Here is a 20681-nt window from a genome sequence, read left to right as displayed (position 1 = left end):
GAGACTTGGTTGATGATCAATATATATTATTGAGGTTTCGAAGAATAAACACAAAAACAAGAAAAGCATCAGTAATTGAACTTAATTTGCTTCATGATATTTTATTTTTTTTATTGAAGGCAAAAGATATATATATATATATATATATATAGAATAGTTTCTAGCCTACTTGCCAGCTGAAAATTTCTTCCTCGGCTAGACAGCCACCAACCCTAAATCTAGAGCATTGTATCTGCAAAGTGTAGGATTACAAGGTTAAATAGTAGTGTCTACGTTCTAGTGTTGTCAACTTGAGAGACATAATGGTTGACTATGAAATAATTGTTTGAAGTCATGAAATCAACAGCATGATTCGCACATTTTTTGTGCTCACAGACAATGTCAAACTCGAACGTCTGTATAAAATCATGGTTGTAAACTTGTAAACGATCGGATTAAAATAACCTAAGGTAGAATTGATGAATTAATTACAAGGGTATGCATTCTTCCAGAATCATAATTAGTACAAGTAACTGCAACCTCAAAATGCATTAGGAACATGAAACTGAAATAATGGTTTACTCCTTTCGTTTGCTGAAGTCCTGGGAAAAGACACCTTCCTCTTAATTCTCTGGATTGTTGAAAATATTAGAAACTAAAATTATCCCTAGTTTTCTGCCTATTTTTGAATTTCTAAAATTTTGAATGATTTCAATCATATATAGCTACTGTGATACAGTTTTGAGACAATTTGGTCCAAAAGACAACCTTATTCGAAAGAATTTGGTGATTGTGTTGATATCATTTCAGTGATTCTAAAATTTTGTCGTGCAAGAATTTTGAGTTGTGTTAAGCACAAACAAGAACTAGGATGTGAAAGTAAAAGAATACGTTGTATATATGAAACGCTCTAAACTATGTGATTCGCTCATATATATGTTTCTGCGTTGTCTTGTATGAATCTACCTGTTGTTGGGCTAGGATGAGGTGATTTTCTTAGCTTTGTGCTGCTTTAACATGTAGTTGTTGATAACCTTCTCATTTTATCACTTTCACGGTTTTGATTCATTTACTTTTGCCCCTAATCTATAAGAGAACCTCGAATTCTTTAAATCTTCCACATGAGTGAAGAAGGGAATCACGATAATAGAATAAATTAGAAGCGTCATTGAGCAATTTAGGAAACCGAAATGCCTGAATAATTAACAATTAGTCGACGTTTTCTTTTCTTTGTGGTTTAAAATAATGTAAATCTTCCAACTCCACCGAACGATAGTGAATTTTAGAAGTGTCTTAGTTTCATATCCATATGATTGTATTTTACGCACTCGCGTACCTGCAATGTACTTCAATCCCAAAAAATCATTTGTAGCCAACCTTTCATCATACCATCACTGAATTTCGAAAATGAAGTAAACGAATCCTAAACATGTTCGTTTCAACTATAATGGATTTCTTGGAGGAGTAACGGGTCGGATGATAACGAGGGCGAAAGTGCATATGAGAAGTTCTAAATTCAAAACCTCCTACTTACATAAAAAAAAATTTTAATATTTGTTTCGACTACATCTCTGTTTAATAGAACTCTCACATTTGAATTAAATTCACTACACCTTAGTTTAATGGCAAACTCAAATTTAAACCAAACCCCATGTGAGAATTATTTTTACTTAACAAGAAATGAATTCAATTCATGTTATATTCCATGTCAATTGTATTAGAAACCTTTGTGGCTTCAATGTACATGGACTATTTAGTCTAATGAACTCAAGAGTACAGTAAACCAATGAACATTAGTAGTCAGGGCTCAAAGCTACGGGCTTCCAACCACTCATTTGAATATTCACGTAAAGCTGTAAGTGTTCAAGTGACAGTATTCGATTTGAGTTTTTTCACTTATACTTTTAAAAAAAAAAATGTATCTCTTCCTTTTTTTACACTAAAATTTGCATGGTAATAATGTCGCATTCATCTAAACTTGCTTGTGTTAAAAAAAAAATTTAGCAATGATAGTGTATAAAAATTAATCCCAAAAAAATTACTTTGACTTTCTAAAGTCAAATGAATCTACTGATTCTACTCTCACCTGTCCAGAGCTCAACATTTTTGCTCTTTTGCTTGAGGTCCAACCATCGATTAAAATTAATGTACAAAAAGAAGGTATTATTAAAAATATAAAAAGTAAATTAAAATATTTATTTATGATATAAAAAATGTGAGATAATTTTGTATGCAAACACGCTAGGTGAGAAAAATAAGCTAGTCCTTTTTTTTCCAAAAGGAAGGAAAAAAAAAAAAAAAAGGGCAACAAGTGTTGAACAGAATAGTGGACTTCTCAACATTTTTGCTCTTTTGCTTGAGGTCCAACCATCGATTAAAATTAATGTACAAAAAGAAGGTATTATTAAAAATATAAAAAGTAAATTAAAATATTTATTTATGATATAAAAAATGTGAGATAATTTTGTATGCAAACACGCTCGGTGAGAAAAATAAGCTTGTCTTTTTTTCCAAAAGGAAGGAAAAAAAAAAAAAAAAAAAAAGGGCAACAAGTGTTGAACAGAATAGTGGACTTAGCAGCCGTTACCCGTATATTCAGGGGCAGTTTCGTCTCGGAAGACTGAATAACTTACCCCCGCCCCCAAGGACACGTGTCAGTTTTATTTTAAGAGAAGGTTGGAGGATGGGACCGGCGAGACGAGTAAATTTTTTAATCTAACGGTAGAAAGCATTTTAGTCCAAATCAAATGTGGGGACAACATCATACCAGCTCCCACCTTTCCCGCGATTTTTTTAATTTTCGCGGCCCTTTTCGGCAACAACTACGAATATGAAAATATTGGAAATCAAAAACAATTTTAAAAAAAGTGATCAAATGGGAAAAAAACAATCTATTTAGAAAAGGAAAAATGATCAAGTATTTTTTTGTGCCTCCATTTGGGATTGTCATTTTTCTTTATCAATAAGGGCACAACAGTCTTTCTTATAGATGTTACATGTCATAATAACAAAATATATTTACGGAAAAATTAGAACATAGAAACCTAGTGGCATTATTTACATATTCTAAACATTCTCGAGAAAATTTAAGACGTTTTTCACATAAAAGAAAAATGAAAGAAAAAATATTATTAGGATGAAATAAGATAACAAGTAGATCCATACACCATGTTTATCTAAACTAGTGATTGACGCACACTTAATCTTAATGTGTGTGCATTCAATAATTAAAAAAAAAATCTTCATTTGAACTATTGAATGTAGAACTCCTATTTGGTAACAAAATTTAGAAGTAGAAAACTAAAAAAGTTAATACAGCGAAACATGATAAAAGGAAAATGAAAAATTAAATCAAGCAATTAGGTTGATTAATGAATCTTTTAAAAAGAAAATTTTCTTCTAAATGTGGTTTTACATTGAGATGGAACTCTACAATCATCTAGATGATTAAAATCTTATGATAAGAGATAGAAAAAAAAAAAAGTTCGCTTATGATGCGTATGAAGGAGATGGAAAAGAAATTTTTTATGTGGTTGTGATTTGTCGTTGAGTAGAAGTTTTTTTATGAGATTGTAAATTGTAGTTTGGTAATTATGTGGCATTAGTGGTTATGTTGGTGGATATATTTCACTAATTGCATGATATTAGTGGTTGAGTTAGAATCGGTTACTGGTGAATTGTTATTTAAAGGATAAATAGAAATTTTCAAAAAAAAATGACAGAAACTGTTTACACCAAACCGCGTGCTTTGTTTACACCAAACCATGTGCTTCCACTGTATTATTGCTGGATTCTGCTAATGAAGAGATCTAATGGGCAATTCCAAACTCGGATTGGAAACAAGCTTATTAGGCATTCCCTCTCTAAAACTTGCACAGAGCAACCAAACAAATGGCAGAAAACCATACCATGATCCATGACTGGTTCATTGCATTTTTATTCGCATCATATTTTACTAATTTTTGGATTTAGAACTTTTTGAGGATATTTTAACTCGATACTATGGTTGATTCGGTTCTCAGTTAGACAGGACAAATCATCCAGCAATACTGGTGATAAAAGCGTGAAGGATGTGAAATTTGATTAAATGGGGACTAATTATGCAAAGAAAATCTTAGTGAAATTCTTGAAATCAGATACTCTTACTATTTAGCTAGTCACGTACACAAGGGACTCTCATTTTATAATTCTTATATTTCCTTTAGACAATGTACTTTTATTTTCTTTTTTCTTTTTTTTTTTGAGAAGGTACTTTATATGTAGCTTAAGGAAAAGGTAATTAACTTGATTGATTCATAGACACTTGTTGTAAAAGAATTGGTGCACAAAAAGATAAAATTGGGACATTTAAGCGGCCTATGTAGAATTAAGAAGAAAGTGGGTTTCCAGCCTCTATTTTTTTCTCCAACCAAAAGTCACAAGTTCTTTGTACATGCTCTAAATGGGATTCCCATCCATAATAATATGGAAAAATCACTGTTGATAATTGGCATTATCGCCGATTATGGTCTGATTTTACTCTATCTTTCAAAACGTGCTGAGGCATTATGCCCAGCAACATGAAATTTCTGCTGTAATCTTTCAGAAATCTTATATCCTGATAGCATGCAGTTGGAGATGCTTCTCAGGAGCCTCAACTAAGGCCTCCCTTCCAATCCCCTCCCCGGTGGCCGGCGGCCGAGGTGTGATGGGGAGAAAGATGGAACAAAATTCTAACTTGAGACCTTGGATGCAAGTGAAATTTATATCAGAGGTCAAACAAGAAAATCATGCCGCTCAAGGATGATTAATAGCCTTCTTCTTGTTTATCCTGTGAATAATACAAACTCTTGGTACTAATAATCCTTGAACAGGAGTGAACGAAGCTCTAAACTACATCTTGTTCTCTCTTCAACGTATAGTGATCTTTACTCTTTAGCCCTTTTTGGATCTATATTCACTTATTTTCAAGAAGCATATGCCACGTTGACTTGTAGAAACCCATAAGAAATCATCAGAAAAGAAAACAAAATGCATAGAATTATGAAGTAACCAACAATATCATCCAAATTTCTTGAATCACATTGCAATTGAGAATTTGAAAAAAAAAAAACCCTTTTATAATGTGAAAAATTTTTGGGGAAAAAAAGCATTTTTATTTCAAGATTTTATTATTGCTCCTTTTCCCTTTTTGTTCACATAATCCCATAATTCCAAAGGGAGAAGGGGCCATAATTTTTTTTATGCACTTAGCTTAGTTCCTTTCTCATTTTCTGCAGTAGCAGATCTGGCCTTTAATTATTAGCGAAGGCTTTATTTAAGCCAGTGATAATTTACTTAGGACATGAACTATATTAATTGCTTTGAAGTTGATCTTGGTACTACTCCAGCATTCCTAGCTACCGGCTGTTCAATTTTATAGCAAGCTTGAAATTTCTTTGGTTTCTGTTTCTTATAATACTTTCAGTATTATGCAGGTAGTTAAGTAGCATTTTATCATATTCATCATAAATGCTATATATATATATATATATAGGTCGCTATGGGAATCATTGTCATTTTTCCTGTGACATCCTAAAACTTAAAAGAAAAGCATAGGCTGTTCAACAGATCCATGGTGGCAAATGAATCCGGATATAATACTGATTGACCAAACTGTAAAAAAAAAAATTATCAATTACTTCCTTCGTAATATAACTAGAGGTACAAATTATGCATCTGCGAATCGCTATCAAAAAGTATGCACGCATAACAGTATTTTGTTAGTCGTTGTCTAAACGAAGTTTACAGCAGTAAAATATTCTTTTAGATAGAAACGAGAGGAAGAAAGAAAGATTTAAAGAGAGACAGAGAGAGAAGTAGAACAAAGAACAAACACTTTCTGTGGAGAGGTATATATGCATAGTCAACCTTCTCCCAAGCGCAACTTACGTTGCACTTTCTATTCTACCTTGCAAGCATCTTATTTTATTTGTCCTAGTAAGACAAGTGGTAGACTTATAATAGCATTGCAGTGTGAAATTTAAGATGCGTTTGATTAAATTGAAGTCTCAAAATTAAAATTATTTGAAATTTGAAGTCTGAATATGTTACGTTACTAAATTATTAAATACGAAAATATGATGAATTTGAATGCATATCATATTAAGTGATAAGTGAATAGTTTATCACTTATTTTTTAGATTATATTTTGTTTAGAGAAATATATATATATATATATGTATAAGGGAAACAAAAATCAAAATGTTGGGGTTAGGTATACAAGCGTGCATGAATGCATAATAGGTTAGCATTTAGGTGTTTCAGGTCTTCACATAGCTAATTAAGTGGCTAACTTTCCACCAACTCCTCGTACCCATGTCTAGCCCGACAAAGTAAACATATACAAAATCTTAAGCTGTAGTTTTTATCCAAGAAAAGCATATGTATGATATTATACCCCCAGAGTTGACTAGGAAAGTTAAGATATATATCTATATATACTTGGCCGCTCTACAAATATTAAGTTTAAGCGTGATTTTCGTATTGGCATCACTACCTTTGCATCTTTATTATTGTGGATCGATCACAAATCGTGGAGCTTATATAGTATTTTATGCACTTCTAAAACACATATTATTTTCTCAAACACTTAGGAATCTTTTTGCTAAAGATGCTTTCACCAAGAGAGGAGCCAAATCCCTAATCCTTCATCCTGAATTTCGATTTTTCTTGCGTTATATACTAGTACAGTTGACCTGAAAAAATGTGCAAGATATGAAGTACTGCAGAATTAATTAGCTTCCCCTGTAATATAGCAATTGAACCGAAGCTGGACTCAAGATGCATTCGAATTTGTAGGTGATGATGTACAATCAAAGTAACAAACGGATCATAATATGGTATAATTACAAAGATAATACAAGGATCAACTAAGCATTTACTCTTACTTTTTTCTTTCCTCGTCCGGTTTTGCTCCATTGAAGAATAATTTGAGACCCTTTCTACTATATATAAGGAGGGACAGTATCATACTAGTCTTTTACCCGAAAGTGTACGCAGGGTTGTAAATTTTGATCTATTTTTCACAGCCTTCACTCCTCCCTGTTTGGTGTTTTTTCCTGTGTCATAACAGAAAACTCATAATTTGATCAAAATTTAGAACGACATTTTAATTTTTAAAAAAGAAAGGGAATAACATAGGTTGCTTTAGAACAACTCCACACATTAGTTTGGATCCCCTGTCAATATTGAGCAACTCCTAGTTTTCATGTTGACAATGACAACATATGATTGTGCAAATGGTCAATGAAGAGGAGACTTATTTAATTGCTGAATTATGCGTAGACTTCTACTTTCCCTTCCTTTTCAGGAGAAAAGCCCTCCAAGGTATAAGCCTATATATTCCTAAAAAATCAAAAATTAGACATTTGTCATCATGCCTATTGAATACATAATCGGCCGGAGTGCTAAGATTTGGCATATAACTTCAAAAAATTTTGTACGTATCTCCAATCATTCAGACCTACCAATTAATGTTTGAAGAGCTTTATTCACACCAATATCTCAGTCCGGAAGAACATGATGTATGTTGATTTTTGAATAGTACCTACGACAATGGAAAGATTTGCCATGGGTTTCTTGTCCTTGGAAGAAGATTGACAGGGATGCTGCTGCAATCAGAAGGTCAAATCAGATTAAGTGTATGCTTCTTCTTTTTTTTAAAAAAAAACTCTTGGCTGCCATTCCCTCATAATTTACCCTATTAAAGAAATACTTGACAGATGCCGACTGTTTAACAACAATAACACGTATGATAGTACTCATTTGACCTTAGCTAATATATGATTGCTTAGTATCATCCACACCTTTACGCTATTGGCTGACCATCACAATCTCTTAAAGTCAACCTAATACTTGAAATCAAATTTTTCACCTTAATTTAATTAATCTTGAAATTTTTTTACCATTAGGTCCGTGTACAATTATGCGTTTCTCAAGTCAAGGGCAAGATTTTCAGAAGTAATCATAACTTCTCCAACAAAGAGAGAGTATATTCAGATATTACCACTCATGCCTCTCCTTCTTGTAGCACATCTTAAACATTCAACACGGAGTACTTATTTTCTTATTTTTTTTCCTCATCTTTTCATTGGATGTTCATATTTTTGGTGATTGATCAGTAGACCCGTCAAAGTTTATTGCAAACTCAAATGTACTTATTAATGGACGAATTTTTAGCGAGTCAACATAATTGAATTGTGGATAATACTTCTACGAAAAAAAGTAATAGCATTTTCTTCCTTCATTTCTCGCGTGGGTTTTGCCAATGGTGATTAGATTACAACTTTTCGTGCCGCCACCACTTAGTGTTCTTAGAACACAAGTAACCTTAGGGCACCATATACAATACCACTCTTGATGTCTCTTTTTGAAAGTGACGCTGTCTCTGCTGACATATATATATATATATGTTCTTGCTATCAAACTAAATGCAGCGTAATAGAGTTAATCAAGTAACTAAATACATCAACAGTGTAATAATCTAGGAAGAATGTTTCAAGAATAACATAAATCTTTGAATTGATTTGTCAATTGACATTGGCTAAGACTGAAACAAAAGAAATCTCTCTCGCTCAAATTCTTTGGATACCATAATTAGATACTATGTAAAAAAAAGGCGCCGGTACTTGAAGATTTAAAAGAAAGAGATAAAGAGGTTGGCTAGTACGAGACCTTAAAGCTTGCTGGAGGGATGGGGAACCATAAGTTGGGTACATCCAAACCCCCATTTATGAATACTTGGTACGGAAAACAAGCAATAAGGGCAAAAGGGTTTGGTGAAGAATCTCATGCTAAGGCATCTAAGAACTAAATAAAAAGGAGATTTCTCGCATGTGTTATGTGTTATTTATGGAGCCTTGCTTTTTGGTTGAAGCCCTGAGGGTTGTGGATAAAGATTAGGCTAAATTTAGCAAACTCCTCTTTAGTTTCGGTAATTTTTATCGGTTTTCAACCTTAGTTTATTTTGCGCTTTTTTTTTTTTTTTTTTTGAAGGGGAGTGGGGGTCCAATATGGGCTTTATGAATCCACCCACAACAGGTGGGACCTCCGGCCCGTCTTTTGAAACTTTCTAATTATAGCAAATACTCATCTCCTTTGTAAGAGCTTTCTTAGGTTTGTTTCAACCACATTAAATGCGGAATCCTCTCCTCTGTCTTTTTTTTTCTTTTTCTCTTTTTCCTTTCTTTTTGTGCCTTGACCGGTTGACCAGGCTCAGTCTAGCAACCATGTTTATTTCACACAAGTGGATAAATCTTATGGATGTAAGCTTATAATTGAAGACAATTACTTGGGTAGGTTTGATTTTGTAAATTAATAATGTATTTTAAATATTTGTTCCATTGTAGAATGTATAAATAAAATGTGAAAGGAATAGTTGTTTAAAGCGCCTAATCTACAAGGTTGGTCTATCTAAATATTTTTCGAGAGTTAAACATTCATTGTTATGCTCTTACTTGCTTCTTGCAAGAGCTAAATAATAGGTCTGTCAATCGGGTCATCTGAGTCGAGTTTTAATAATTTCAGACTCAACTAATATAGTCAATGCCACTTTCGAGATTCCGGATATAAGTTTCGGATTGATAAATATGAAATTTATATTTGACTCACAAAATATTCGGACTATAAGCCTAATTTATGCTTAATTCAACCTGACTTGTTACTCCTTAATTTTCTTAATATAATTATTATAACTATTAAGTTCTAAACCTAATTTAATATTCACAAGACCACAACATTAAAACTATACACAAACTAGTAACAGTTCATTGAAAAGTATATAAATCAAGAATTTTCTAACAATAATATATCCAATTAGTTTAAAGGACATGAAAAAAAGTAATAAAACATGATCAATAGGCAATACATCTTTAAAACTTCTCAATTTGCTCGTACTAAGATATGATCTTCTAAATCTTTTGACATAATTTGAATAATTAATATTTCTTATATATATTAATATATTTTGATACATAAGTATAAGGTATTAAGATTTTGATATATTATATATAATTATATATATATATATGCAGATTAAAGGACTATAAATATCGAGTTCAAACCTAATAAGGCCCAAACTTGACTCATATTTATTTTGAGCCAGATGTTTAGGCCCAAACTTAGCCTCATCGAACTTTTTGTCCGACGCGAACTGGTCAAGTCCTACCAAGTATGGCTGTATGGGGTTTGAATCATTCAGTCTATACACCTAGAATAGGTTGGATTAGAAAAGAATGCTTCTAGTTTCTAATTTCTATCAAAAGAATATTGTTTAACTAAATGATCCAGATCTGCATTGCCTTCAGAGCTCAAAAAATGATTTGATCTTTGACAGTTGAAGATTTATTAATCGGGGTTCTGTTTGGATGTGAATTATTTGGCAAGAAATTATTCAAAGATTTTCAATACACAACTAATCTTTTGTATTTCATTAATTATCTTTTTATCTCACATACATCACATTACAACAATTTTTATAATAAATAAAAAATTAAATAAATCTTTAACTTAAACAGTAGCCTCAAAACACAAAACAAAATAGAGAACAAAAGCATTCACTTTACAGTAGCACCCCGTTTATAGCGTTGCTAATCAATTAATGGAGGTTATATTTGATTGCCCTATAAACTACTGCATTTTTTTCAAAAAAAAAAAAAAAAAGTCTAGTATCCCAATAAATTGAATTTGCTAGGAAAGTTAACGTGGTGCAGCGTCACAAATGTTTTCTCCTTGGGTAAAAAATGGTCATGACAAAACAGCACGGGCAACTTTAAAGAGTAACGAAAGAATTTTCTTTTTTTTTTTTTTTTTTTTTTTGAGGACTGATGGAGACTGAACCACCATCGGACCAGACAGATGTACTACACACCCGTCTGAATTTTTTAAAAAAGTCACATATTGTACCAATTGGTAAAAGATAAGGGTTGTACCTTTAACCTCCCATCCTACTAAGCCTTAAGGACTTGGTGGTTGCCACCAGCCTCTGGGCTGGTAGTTAAAGAGTAACAGGAGAATGGATAAGTTGATAATTGAATTTTGGTATATGACGAGATACAGATTGGACCAATAAACATTTTTGTGAATTCTCCGTGTCTAGTTCAAATTATTAGTGAAGAATCGTCCTGAAAGGTGTACAAACTAGTAGTACAACAAGCTTTTAGGGACCCAGCTTTTGATTGAGAACTGATTCAAGGGGTCTCTTGGTCCATGGTTTGAATAATAGGATTCAGAAAAGATAAGGTCAAAATCTAGTCCATTGAAATCAAAAGCTAGTCAAAAAAAGCCTGGAAATATTGGCCTGGGACTTAGCTCAGTTTTCTTGGCTTATGTAAAAATCTTTGACATTCTACTTGGAAGACTGTAAAGGGAGGATATATGGAGCTACAATTGTGGATTCGAATTCCCTGAGCCATTTACAGCTTATTCAACTCAAACTTGCTCCTTTCTTCAACAAGTCTTCTACAACTCTATTCCATCTCCAAATCTATTCGACACCATTGAATCCTTCCTATGCGGATCAAGATCCAGAACTTCTTACCTGTATATATGCTCTTATTCTCACATATTGCCTAGACAGCTAGCTAGAAATCGTCCAGCGCAAAATTCCTAATAAAGTCGGAAGAGAAATTTCATAAAAACTCCGATTGATCGCTAGATTTGGCAAAATCCACCAACTAATGTGCGGACCTTATTAGCTTCTTTTGGAACCCATGAACAAGTTATTACGGGAGTCATACAGCACAGGACTAGGTTATTGTGGCTGCTAAGATCCTGTTCGATAATCCAATTCAACACTTAAATTTAATAGATTCAAATTTAAACATATTCAGACAGTTTGATAACCAAAAATTGAACATTTGAATTAATTAAGTATCAGTAAATTATGTAGGTAAAACTTGCTCCTAAAATTAAGTAATAAACTATTCATTTCTCATTGAATGTGACATGCACTCAAATGTATTAGATTTAATGTTTAACAGTTCAATAACTTAACAGATTCAAACTTCAGATTTCAAATTTCAGACTTCAATTTTTAGATTTCAATTTTATCAAACGCATCCTAAAGCTACAATTTGCATGGGAGTTGAGGGTGTGACAACGTGGATTGACCCTAATGAGGTCAAATTAGATTAGCAGATTTAGTTTAATATTTTGAAAATTCAAAATTAGTGACCCAATTCAAGATGAGTTGACTTGGCCCAATTGGGGCGCTTAGTTGAACTGCACACAACACCAGACCTCTAGCTGTAAATGGATTAGGTTTGGGCCAAAACCAAGTAATTCCATACCCGAATTCAACAAGTAATAGTTTGCAAACTAGTTTTTGTTGGATATGGATTCGGGCTAGATATATTTAATTTGTAAAAATCGATTCAACCTAACAAATTTTTAATGTTTCTATATTCTATTTTTACACAAATTTTATTAATAAAATGGTAACAATACGATGAGAAAATTCCAATGATTGCTTGATTCATAGGGGGAGAAAAAAAAAGGACATCTTTTTCTCCCAAGAGAAAAAATGTGGATCAGAAACAAATTATAACGAATATGCATTATTTACAGATTTATATACTTATATTAATCGAATCTAATGCTCAAAACGGGTCAGAATATATAAATTCATATCCAGCCCGTTAATGGCTCCTGGTCAAATCCGGATAAAGAGATCTATAAGAAAATTTTGGATCCGGGTCCAACTGATTGACTTGGTCCGGACCCAACGTGAAGTTGAAACTGATTCCAATTTGGTCGTATCACCACACACACAATTGGCACGTTATAAGACTTCAGTTTTTTCTATATTAATTCCTTTTTTTTTTCCCTGAAACAAGAGAAAAAATTTAATAACCTTTACATGATTTAGGGCATAAGGGGTACTGTAGCTATGTGCTGATACCTATAGGGCACTTTTCATTTTTACTAAGCAATCAAATAAAAATGGAGTGCCCAATTAATAGAAATAAAATGTTGTTGTCATGTGTTGTTGAGGAGTTCCCATGCTCAAAAATTTCGGTGTATTTCTATAAGCATGGGATCAACTATTGTTGGTTTGTGGACAAACTAGTCGATAAGATTACAAAAACTAACTTCATTTTTCACACGAGCTAATTAGAAATCGTCTGGCACAATTTGTTGGTTTGTGGACAAAACTAGTCGATAAGATTACAAAAATTAGCTTCATTTTTCACGCGAGTTAATTAGAAATCGTCGGGCACAATTTGTTTAACAAAATCATGGAGAGAATTTCGTAAAGCAAATTAGAAGCTTGACAGGCTGAGAAGAGGTAAAAAAAAAAAATGTAAGAATTTGAGAGGGAATCAAACCATTAAAATAATAGATCCAAGAAAACCCAAAAAAAAAAAAAACATGTTTTTGTTGATCCGGGAAACGAAAGGATGACGTACAAATGACTAAAACAAGGCTGCAAAACGTAAATTACATCTCAAATAGTATGACTTTGGTTGGTGGCCTAAGACTGGTGATGGTGGCTGCTGCTGTAATAGTTTTTTAATCTTCCTTAATAAGAGGGGAATTGAAATTGATTACGAAGTACCATGTAGTTTGTTAATTGCTGTTCTTATCCCCCGAGAAGCTTAGTACACAGTAATTTATAAATTAAAAAAAAAAAAAATCCAAGCATTGCAAAGTAGGTAGGTACGCAACCAGATATGTCTGGTGGCTTATACATATTTCCAAGTACCACTAATCCTATGACCTCAATAAATTAATCAGATTCTGACCTCAAATCACACACCATTAAGAATTTTTTGCTTACAATAGTACTAGACACAAACCATTTCCGGATTGAAAATAAATCTGCTGCTTTTGGTTGTCTTCTCATTGAATTCGGATTCATTCATATCTATGGAAATAGAGAGATTCATTTGAGTAGAATATTATTATTCTAATTTTAATCAATTTCGAATTCTAAAAGGGAACCAAATAAAAGAGAAGAAGAAATTCCTTGTTTTGATTGCATTTTTTGTGGAAAAACTTTTCGGGTTTCTGACTGAATATTTCTTATCACATCTTTCAATCACTTTTTAATCTCATATACATCACATCTTCGTACTTTTATACCAAAAAAAAAAACCCTCAAAAAATTAAAATCCGAACGGACTTAAGAAAATACATTTTGAATTGTTCCCTAATCACCGTTTTCCGACTAACTCTTTAACTTCTATCTTTCCAACCACACTTTTCTTTCACATACATTATATTATAGAAAATGTTTCACTAAATAATATTCACTAAAATATGAGGCACCACACAATGACAATACAAAGGATTGTATTTCCATTCCATATAGTCGTCCACTCAATTGCACATGAGAAAATTTTTGTAATCATCAATCACTGCAGGCACAACATCTCCTGACCTTCCCTTCTATAATGACAATTAATCAACTAAACATATACTGGAAATACAAGATAGTTCTAACGACTTGGACAAAAGCCAATGGATAAAGGGGACAGCTAACGAACAATAGGTAGAGCGTCGCTATCCAATACTGTCAACTTCATTATTGAGTTATCGATTAGACTGCATCATTTTCCTGAAAATAACGGTACATCTAATTGAAAATTCAGCAAAACATGCCAGTCCAACATTAAAACTTCAAGAAACTTTTTATGATTTCTTGTAAACTCTTGCAAGTAAGCCTCCAAAAGTTCAAAAAGAAACAAATGAAAACAGAAGCCAGAAGAATGAAAGAACAAGAAGGTGCCAACAGTAACAATTTAATGCATAGATTGTCAAGGCCGATTAGATGAATCACATACTGAAGGACGGTGAACTAGCATAGATCAACGTTCAACAACAGAACAAAGCTCCTATAAACAAAAATTAAATTAACTGCAAATCCACAAAACCTATTACATCATTGAGAACAATGTATCTTACACATCATAGAAGGAAGCAATTTTCACCGCTAAGTGAGACAAAGCAAACAGGCCTCCATGTGGTCTGTATCCTCATCATGCAGCAAGAAAATGGGGAAAACCCAGCCACAAGTCGATGCAGGAATCGACAGCCAAAACTCAGAGCATGCAGTCTGTTCTAGCAGGTAACCTCCTAAAGAAATTCAACGGCACTGACGGAAGTTTGTAACGGAATCTTGGATGTCTTAAAACATAAAATCCAGTAAGAAGGGCCACTACTTGAAACGGTGTGACGTAAAGCACGATAGCAGCAACCAGACAAAAAATCACAAATAGAGCTGTGGCTCTTGGGTCTCTCCAGCTCAGCAGCGATTGGAGCCTCTCTCCTTGAGTAGCCAAGTCACCAACCACAGTCTGAATCCTTCCTGCAATACTTCTCAACCTATCATACCTCATCCTGACAATGTCAGCAGGCCGTGATGTTGGAAATGAGTCAAACTCCTCATCCAGTTCATCCGGATGAGCATTATCGGCACAGGACAATCGAGTGTCCATGTGAGGTGGATTCCTTGGCCTCCATCTGTAGTACCAAACTCCAATCAAGAAAAGGTACAAGAAAATGGTTGGTAGAATAAGCTCCGGGTACAAGACCAGTATTAAGAACAGAATATGAATTAGAACAGTGGTAATGGGGTTCTTCCAATTGCAGATCTGGTCAAACCATTTCCCAACAGCAATTAATCCACCTAGAACCCCCATTATTCTGAAAAAGTTAGCCTTGCTTCTCCTCATACTCCACATGTGGGAACCAACATCCAACATATACTCGACTATCTCCTTCCTTAAAGGAGGCTCAGCACGACTAAGTCTCATCGAGACAATTTGTGTGGCCTGGTGCCTCAAGATGTCAAGCTGACTGACAGTTAGTGGATAAATATAATGCATTTTGGGCAACAGAGGTTGTGAGTACAAATGCATCATATTCAGCAATGATGAGCAATTAAATCTCACGGCCAGGTGTATTTCACCCATCTTCTTCACACCAGAAGGATTCAAAACCAGAAGTGGATAAGCATGTGTGTAAACACGATCTGTTTCCAGTGTAGAAAGACGAATTCTGACCTTTCCAATCCTCAAGTCCCTTGCACCTCCAGATTTATCACCTCCTTGCAGATGACAGTTATCAAAGACACCAATAGTAATAACCGTGCAAGGGTCATATACCTCCCAAGTGTACTGTTCATTCCATTTGGGAGTAAAGTTATCGATAATTGTCCTTGTCCGCACCCACTTCTGCCCATATTTGGCCACGCAGTAAGCATCAGTTGTTGCCCGCCCATCCCTTGTCTTCATAGGTGATAGCCCCTCAGCATTCAAGATACCCAATTCTAAAACCCCAATGGTTGACTTCCACAACTGTTTCGCTGTCGGTCTAAGATCACTACTGTAGTGGGTCGATTCGTCTAAAACATGGTAACCACCTTCCAGACAGATCCTCGTGTGAATCCGGCTGGCAAACTTTATTTCTCTCTTCTTTTCCCCCTCAACAACAGTCACATACTTTTCAAGATTATACCACCTAGAATTTATTGGTTTGTGATCCAACCTCCTCTCCAACTGGTGCAGAGGAATAGCACACCTGCCAAGAACTTCATCTTTATTAGGTGCAACTCTATCTTCCACACTCAAAATTAATGGCTCCTCAAAGGGCTCCGCAGCTACAAATATAAGATCCTCGTTCCACATTGGGTTAATTGTCTTAGACATGGATACTCTGGTCTTCAGAACTTGATGCCCAAGGATGACCTTCACAAAGACTTCAGGAAACCTGCTCTTATCACTCGGTATTAAATCCTGTGCTTCAATCACATTAACTCGCAGGTACCATAGCTTTGGTGACAAATACACCTTTGACCTAATGTTTGCGAGGCCCTCAGCACCACTAACAGCCGCAGCATCTGAATGCCAGGCTTCAGGAAATGCTTCATCAGCCTGAGTACCCATCCAGACAGCCAACATCAGCTCTCCTCTAACCTTGTTCCCTTGCCTATCCTCCAATCTATACCACTGAGGTGCCAGAGGACTATCAGGAGGAACTCTCTTTGGAACCTCATTCAAGTCAAACATAACTCTGCCTATAAAATCATCCTTCACAAAATCCTTATCTTTCACAGTAACCTCAAGATTAGAAGATTGAAGCCGATCCTTTGAAAAAGCAAACACCTGATTCCATTCAGGATTTGTCTTTTTCTCAAAATGTCGTGTCATGCCCCTATAGTTCCCAAGCTTAACCTCAACGTAAGGGTCACAACTCCCAGTAACATCCTTCGCAGGTAAATCTTTCGCCTTTACCACCCTAACGTAAAGGTACTGCATTTGCTCAACAAGGTCATGAGTGCTAGTAAGCTTATCTCCAGTTATTTTCACTCCACCAAGGTGGGGTTTGGTCTCCTTAAGTTGAAAATCTTCCTGTGGAGGCCTCTGCATTTTTGCTGATTTTTCTTTGTTTTACCTTAGATAAATCAACGTACAAAGAAACCCTTTTCAGATCTCACCACAAAATTTAATTAGCCGTTACTGGTGAAACGGAAAAAACTTTGACCTGGCTTAGATATGGAGGTATATTTAAAGCCAAACAGAGACTTAAATACTGTACTAAGAATGCTGATGCATGGGAGGAGAAAGAAAGACGGGGGAACATAAAACGACAACAATTTGAACCTGAAACGCAAAGCTTAAAACTAAGCCCTTAGATCTCCGTTATAAGAAAATGGGAAAGAACCACGGTAACAAAATTTAGCTAAACCTCAGAACCTTCACTCAGTGCCTCAGATCTAATGCCTCAAACCTGCATAGCAACAAAAATGATAACCAAACTAGCAAGGATGTAGCTGTTAACCACAGATACGAAAACAAATTTTTTTAAAAAAAAAAAAACCAACTCAAGAATACAGAAAGCAATCTAACAACAGCATTTGACATAGAAAGATCAAAACTTTCAACAACCAATTTATTTTTAATGAAACTCCGAGAAATAAAAACCCAAAAACATATTCAAAATCCAAAAAAAAAAAAAAAGTAATTGCAATTTCAAGGTAAAAAAAAGGCAGATTCAAGGGTTCAAGAAAACCCAGAAACTTTTTCACCCTAAAATGTGGTTGAATACTTAATCCAATAGATTCGAGATTGCATTTTCTTTTAGTATGTGATGTGTATGAAGTGCGATAAGATATACAAGGATAAAAAGAGGGTGATTAGGTGAATATACCTGGAGGGTTCTGGGAAGCTGGAGAAGATAGTGGTGGCGGTATTGTTGATAAGGTTCTATGCAAGAAAGAAAGAAAGATTGAGGAAACAAAACCAGGGAAGAAAAAGAAGTGGATTTTGGTGATTTTTGAAGATGGATGGACGGATCAAGGTGAAACCAACCAAGAGACAAAAACCAGTACCAGCAGCTGATAGTTGGGTCTATAACCTAGATAGAGAAAAAGTGAACCCACTGCAAGGAAACAGTCCTGTGTCTGTGTTAAGTAATAAGTATGCTGTTGTCCTCTTCCTTGGTTTGGGAGCGTATAGTAGTTCTTGTGAGAAGAGAAGAAGATTAAAGGAAGGGGTACTGAGAATTTTCGTTTGTTTTAGTGTGTGTTTTTGTGTTGTGTGTGTAGTCAGATGAATCTCTTGGACAGATATACACTGAACCCACTACTTTGTTAGTGCGTGTACTGTGTGAGAATTTAGTATGGATATACATGTCCGGTACTTTCCTTCACTTTGTTAGTTTAATCTTATTCGCCCACTAAAGTTTTTTCGTCTTGAAATCTTACCCCTGAAGTGTCAAATTAAGTTTAATTTAATCTTTCTTATGTTAGTTTAGATAATAATTTAAAATACAAATCACCACAAATCACGAGACATGCCTCATGATCTTATGTTTTCTCTCTTCTATCCCTAAGCCAATTCTTCTCTTAATATCTTTGCTCTGCATCCTGTTAATCATAAATCATATAAAAAATTGTACTTTATTTTACGTCACATTATTATTTGCTAATACTCTCCTACTTTTAATACATTGATGTGCGTCTTTTAATTCATTGATTTTTTAAATTTTTTGTTAGTTACAATAGGAAAAATCGTTCAAAAAGTTCCTCACATTTTGTAAAATAACTTTTTTCATCCCTCACTTTTAAAAATGTAATTTTACATCCCTTATAAATTCACATTGGTCAAATTTGGTCCCTATTTAGATTTCTGACTAGTTTTTTGTCGGAATTCACCACGTGTCTTGCACGTGATCATATTTTAAGGGCAAAGTTATCAAATTAAATTTTATATAATTCGATTCATAATCCTTCACATTTCATAAAATAAATTTTTTCGTCCCTTATATTTCACAAAATAAATTTTTTCATCTTTCACATTTTTCAAAATGAATTTTTTTATCTTTTTATTGATCATGTGTATGAATAATTTTTTTAAAATCTATGTATATATCTATTTGATTTCACCTGAACAGTACGAATAGCATGTGAAATCAAATAGAGATATATTACATACTATTCATACTGCTCAAGTGAAATCAAATAGATATATAAATGGGTTAAAAAAATTGTTAGTTTTTCACTTATATTCATTTTTTTTACTCAAAATTTGAAAATAAAGAAAACATTTAATCCTAAATATTATCAAGTGTTTATATCGAATTAAATTTGAACAAAAAAATAAACAAAAGAAAATTATGACAAAAAGAAATAAGTGATTGGCATTTTCAAATTTTAAAATAATCACAAGGCAAGTAATTCAACTGTTGGTCTTAAAAGTGTCGAGTAGAAATTTCATATTTAAACTGAAATTTGTTAGCACAATTATAGATCACATGCAAGTCATGTGTGGATTCCGGCAAAAAATTAGTCAGAAACCTAGGTAGGGACCAAATTTGGTCAATGTGAATTTGTAAGGAATGTAAAATTACATTTTTAAAAGTGAGGGACGAAAAAAGTCATCTTGTAAAATGTGAGGGACGTTTTGAACGATTTTCCCGTTACAATATTTATTAATTTACTCCTACACCTTAATAAAAGAATGCATCCAAAGTGGTCAAGAGAAACTTAATTAAAGGAATTAAAAGACCTCCATGATAGAAGAGTGCGTTTGAGCACATTCTAGATTAACTACACATTGAGGAATTCGATCCTCTAATATGAAACCCAACACGAACTTGGAGTTCTTGTGGGGGCGAACCCATTTAAAACAAATTGATTATCTCTAAGTTTCAAACATTTGATTCCTTTTGATCCATTTATCTATAGTGTTAATAAATTATGAATTGCATTTAAATATATGTGAGATAAAACTTTCTTGTATTTAGATTGGATGATGATGATAAATGGAAGCTTCTAACTCTCTATCGTACCAATTAGCAAAAAAATGCACAATAAAATTGCATTTACTCTCTGCCTGGAAGAACATAAATAAGACTCGGGTGATACTAATGTGTTGCAATAGAAAATATTAAGGGACTAGATTAAAACTATAATAAAGATGAGGGGCTAATGGTTAAATTCACCCATTTTTAGGACAAAAGGAGCCTAGAGTATTATCTTGACTAAAATGACCAGAGCGAAGAACTTGGGTCGGAACACGGAACCCAAGCACGTGCGAGGGCCGCGGTTATCGGTGTCTTTGGAGTATCTCTCCCGCTTTCGCTTTTTCCTATTAAGCTCGACCGCTTTTGGAATATCAATGCCCCCACTTAAAGTTTTGTGAAATATGACTTGTGCCCATCACCGTTTCCACTTTTCA

The 20681-nt window shown here is 34.0% G+C and overlaps 1 protein-coding gene across 3 annotated transcripts; it reads right to left on the bottom strand.

The window, feature by feature from the left end:
* Positions 1-14709: 14709 nt before the first annotated feature.
* Positions 14710-18523, bottom strand: LOC113776108 (FT-interacting protein 7-like). Of its 3 annotated transcripts, XM_027321191.1 has the most exons (3): positions 18151-18523; positions 17604-17730; positions 14710-17394 (listed from the first exon to the last, which is right to left on the bottom strand). In XM_027321191.1, the coding sequence occupies exon 3, from the start codon at positions 17367-17369 to the stop codon at positions 15042-15044; it is 2328 nt and encodes a 775-aa protein (XP_027176992.1). In that variant the 5' UTR covers positions 17370-17394; positions 17604-17730; positions 18151-18523; the 3' UTR covers positions 14710-15041. The 3 variants fall into 3 exon arrangements, with proteins under 3 accessions (XP_027176992.1, XP_027176991.1, XP_027176993.1); XM_027321190.1 differs by having other exon boundaries at positions 14710-17730; XM_027321192.1 differs by lacking the exon at positions 17604-17730.
* Positions 18524-20681: the final 2158 nt, after the last annotated feature.

Source organism: Coffea eugenioides, chromosome 6 (assembly GCF_003713205.1).
Source record: "Coffea eugenioides isolate CCC68of chromosome 6, Ceug_1.0, whole genome shotgun sequence".
Classification (NCBI taxonomy): Eukaryota; Viridiplantae; Streptophyta; class Magnoliopsida; order Gentianales; family Rubiaceae; genus Coffea; species Coffea eugenioides.
Note: the sequence above shows the minus strand (reverse complement) of the source record. Positions and strands in the feature narration are given on the sequence as shown.

Bases quoted from the DNA above. Each gene is read 5' to 3' on its own strand.
- LOC113776108 (XM_027321190.1), bottom strand. From the start codon at position 17,369: ATGCAGAGGCCTCCACAGGAAGATTTTCAACTTAAGGAGACCAAACCC.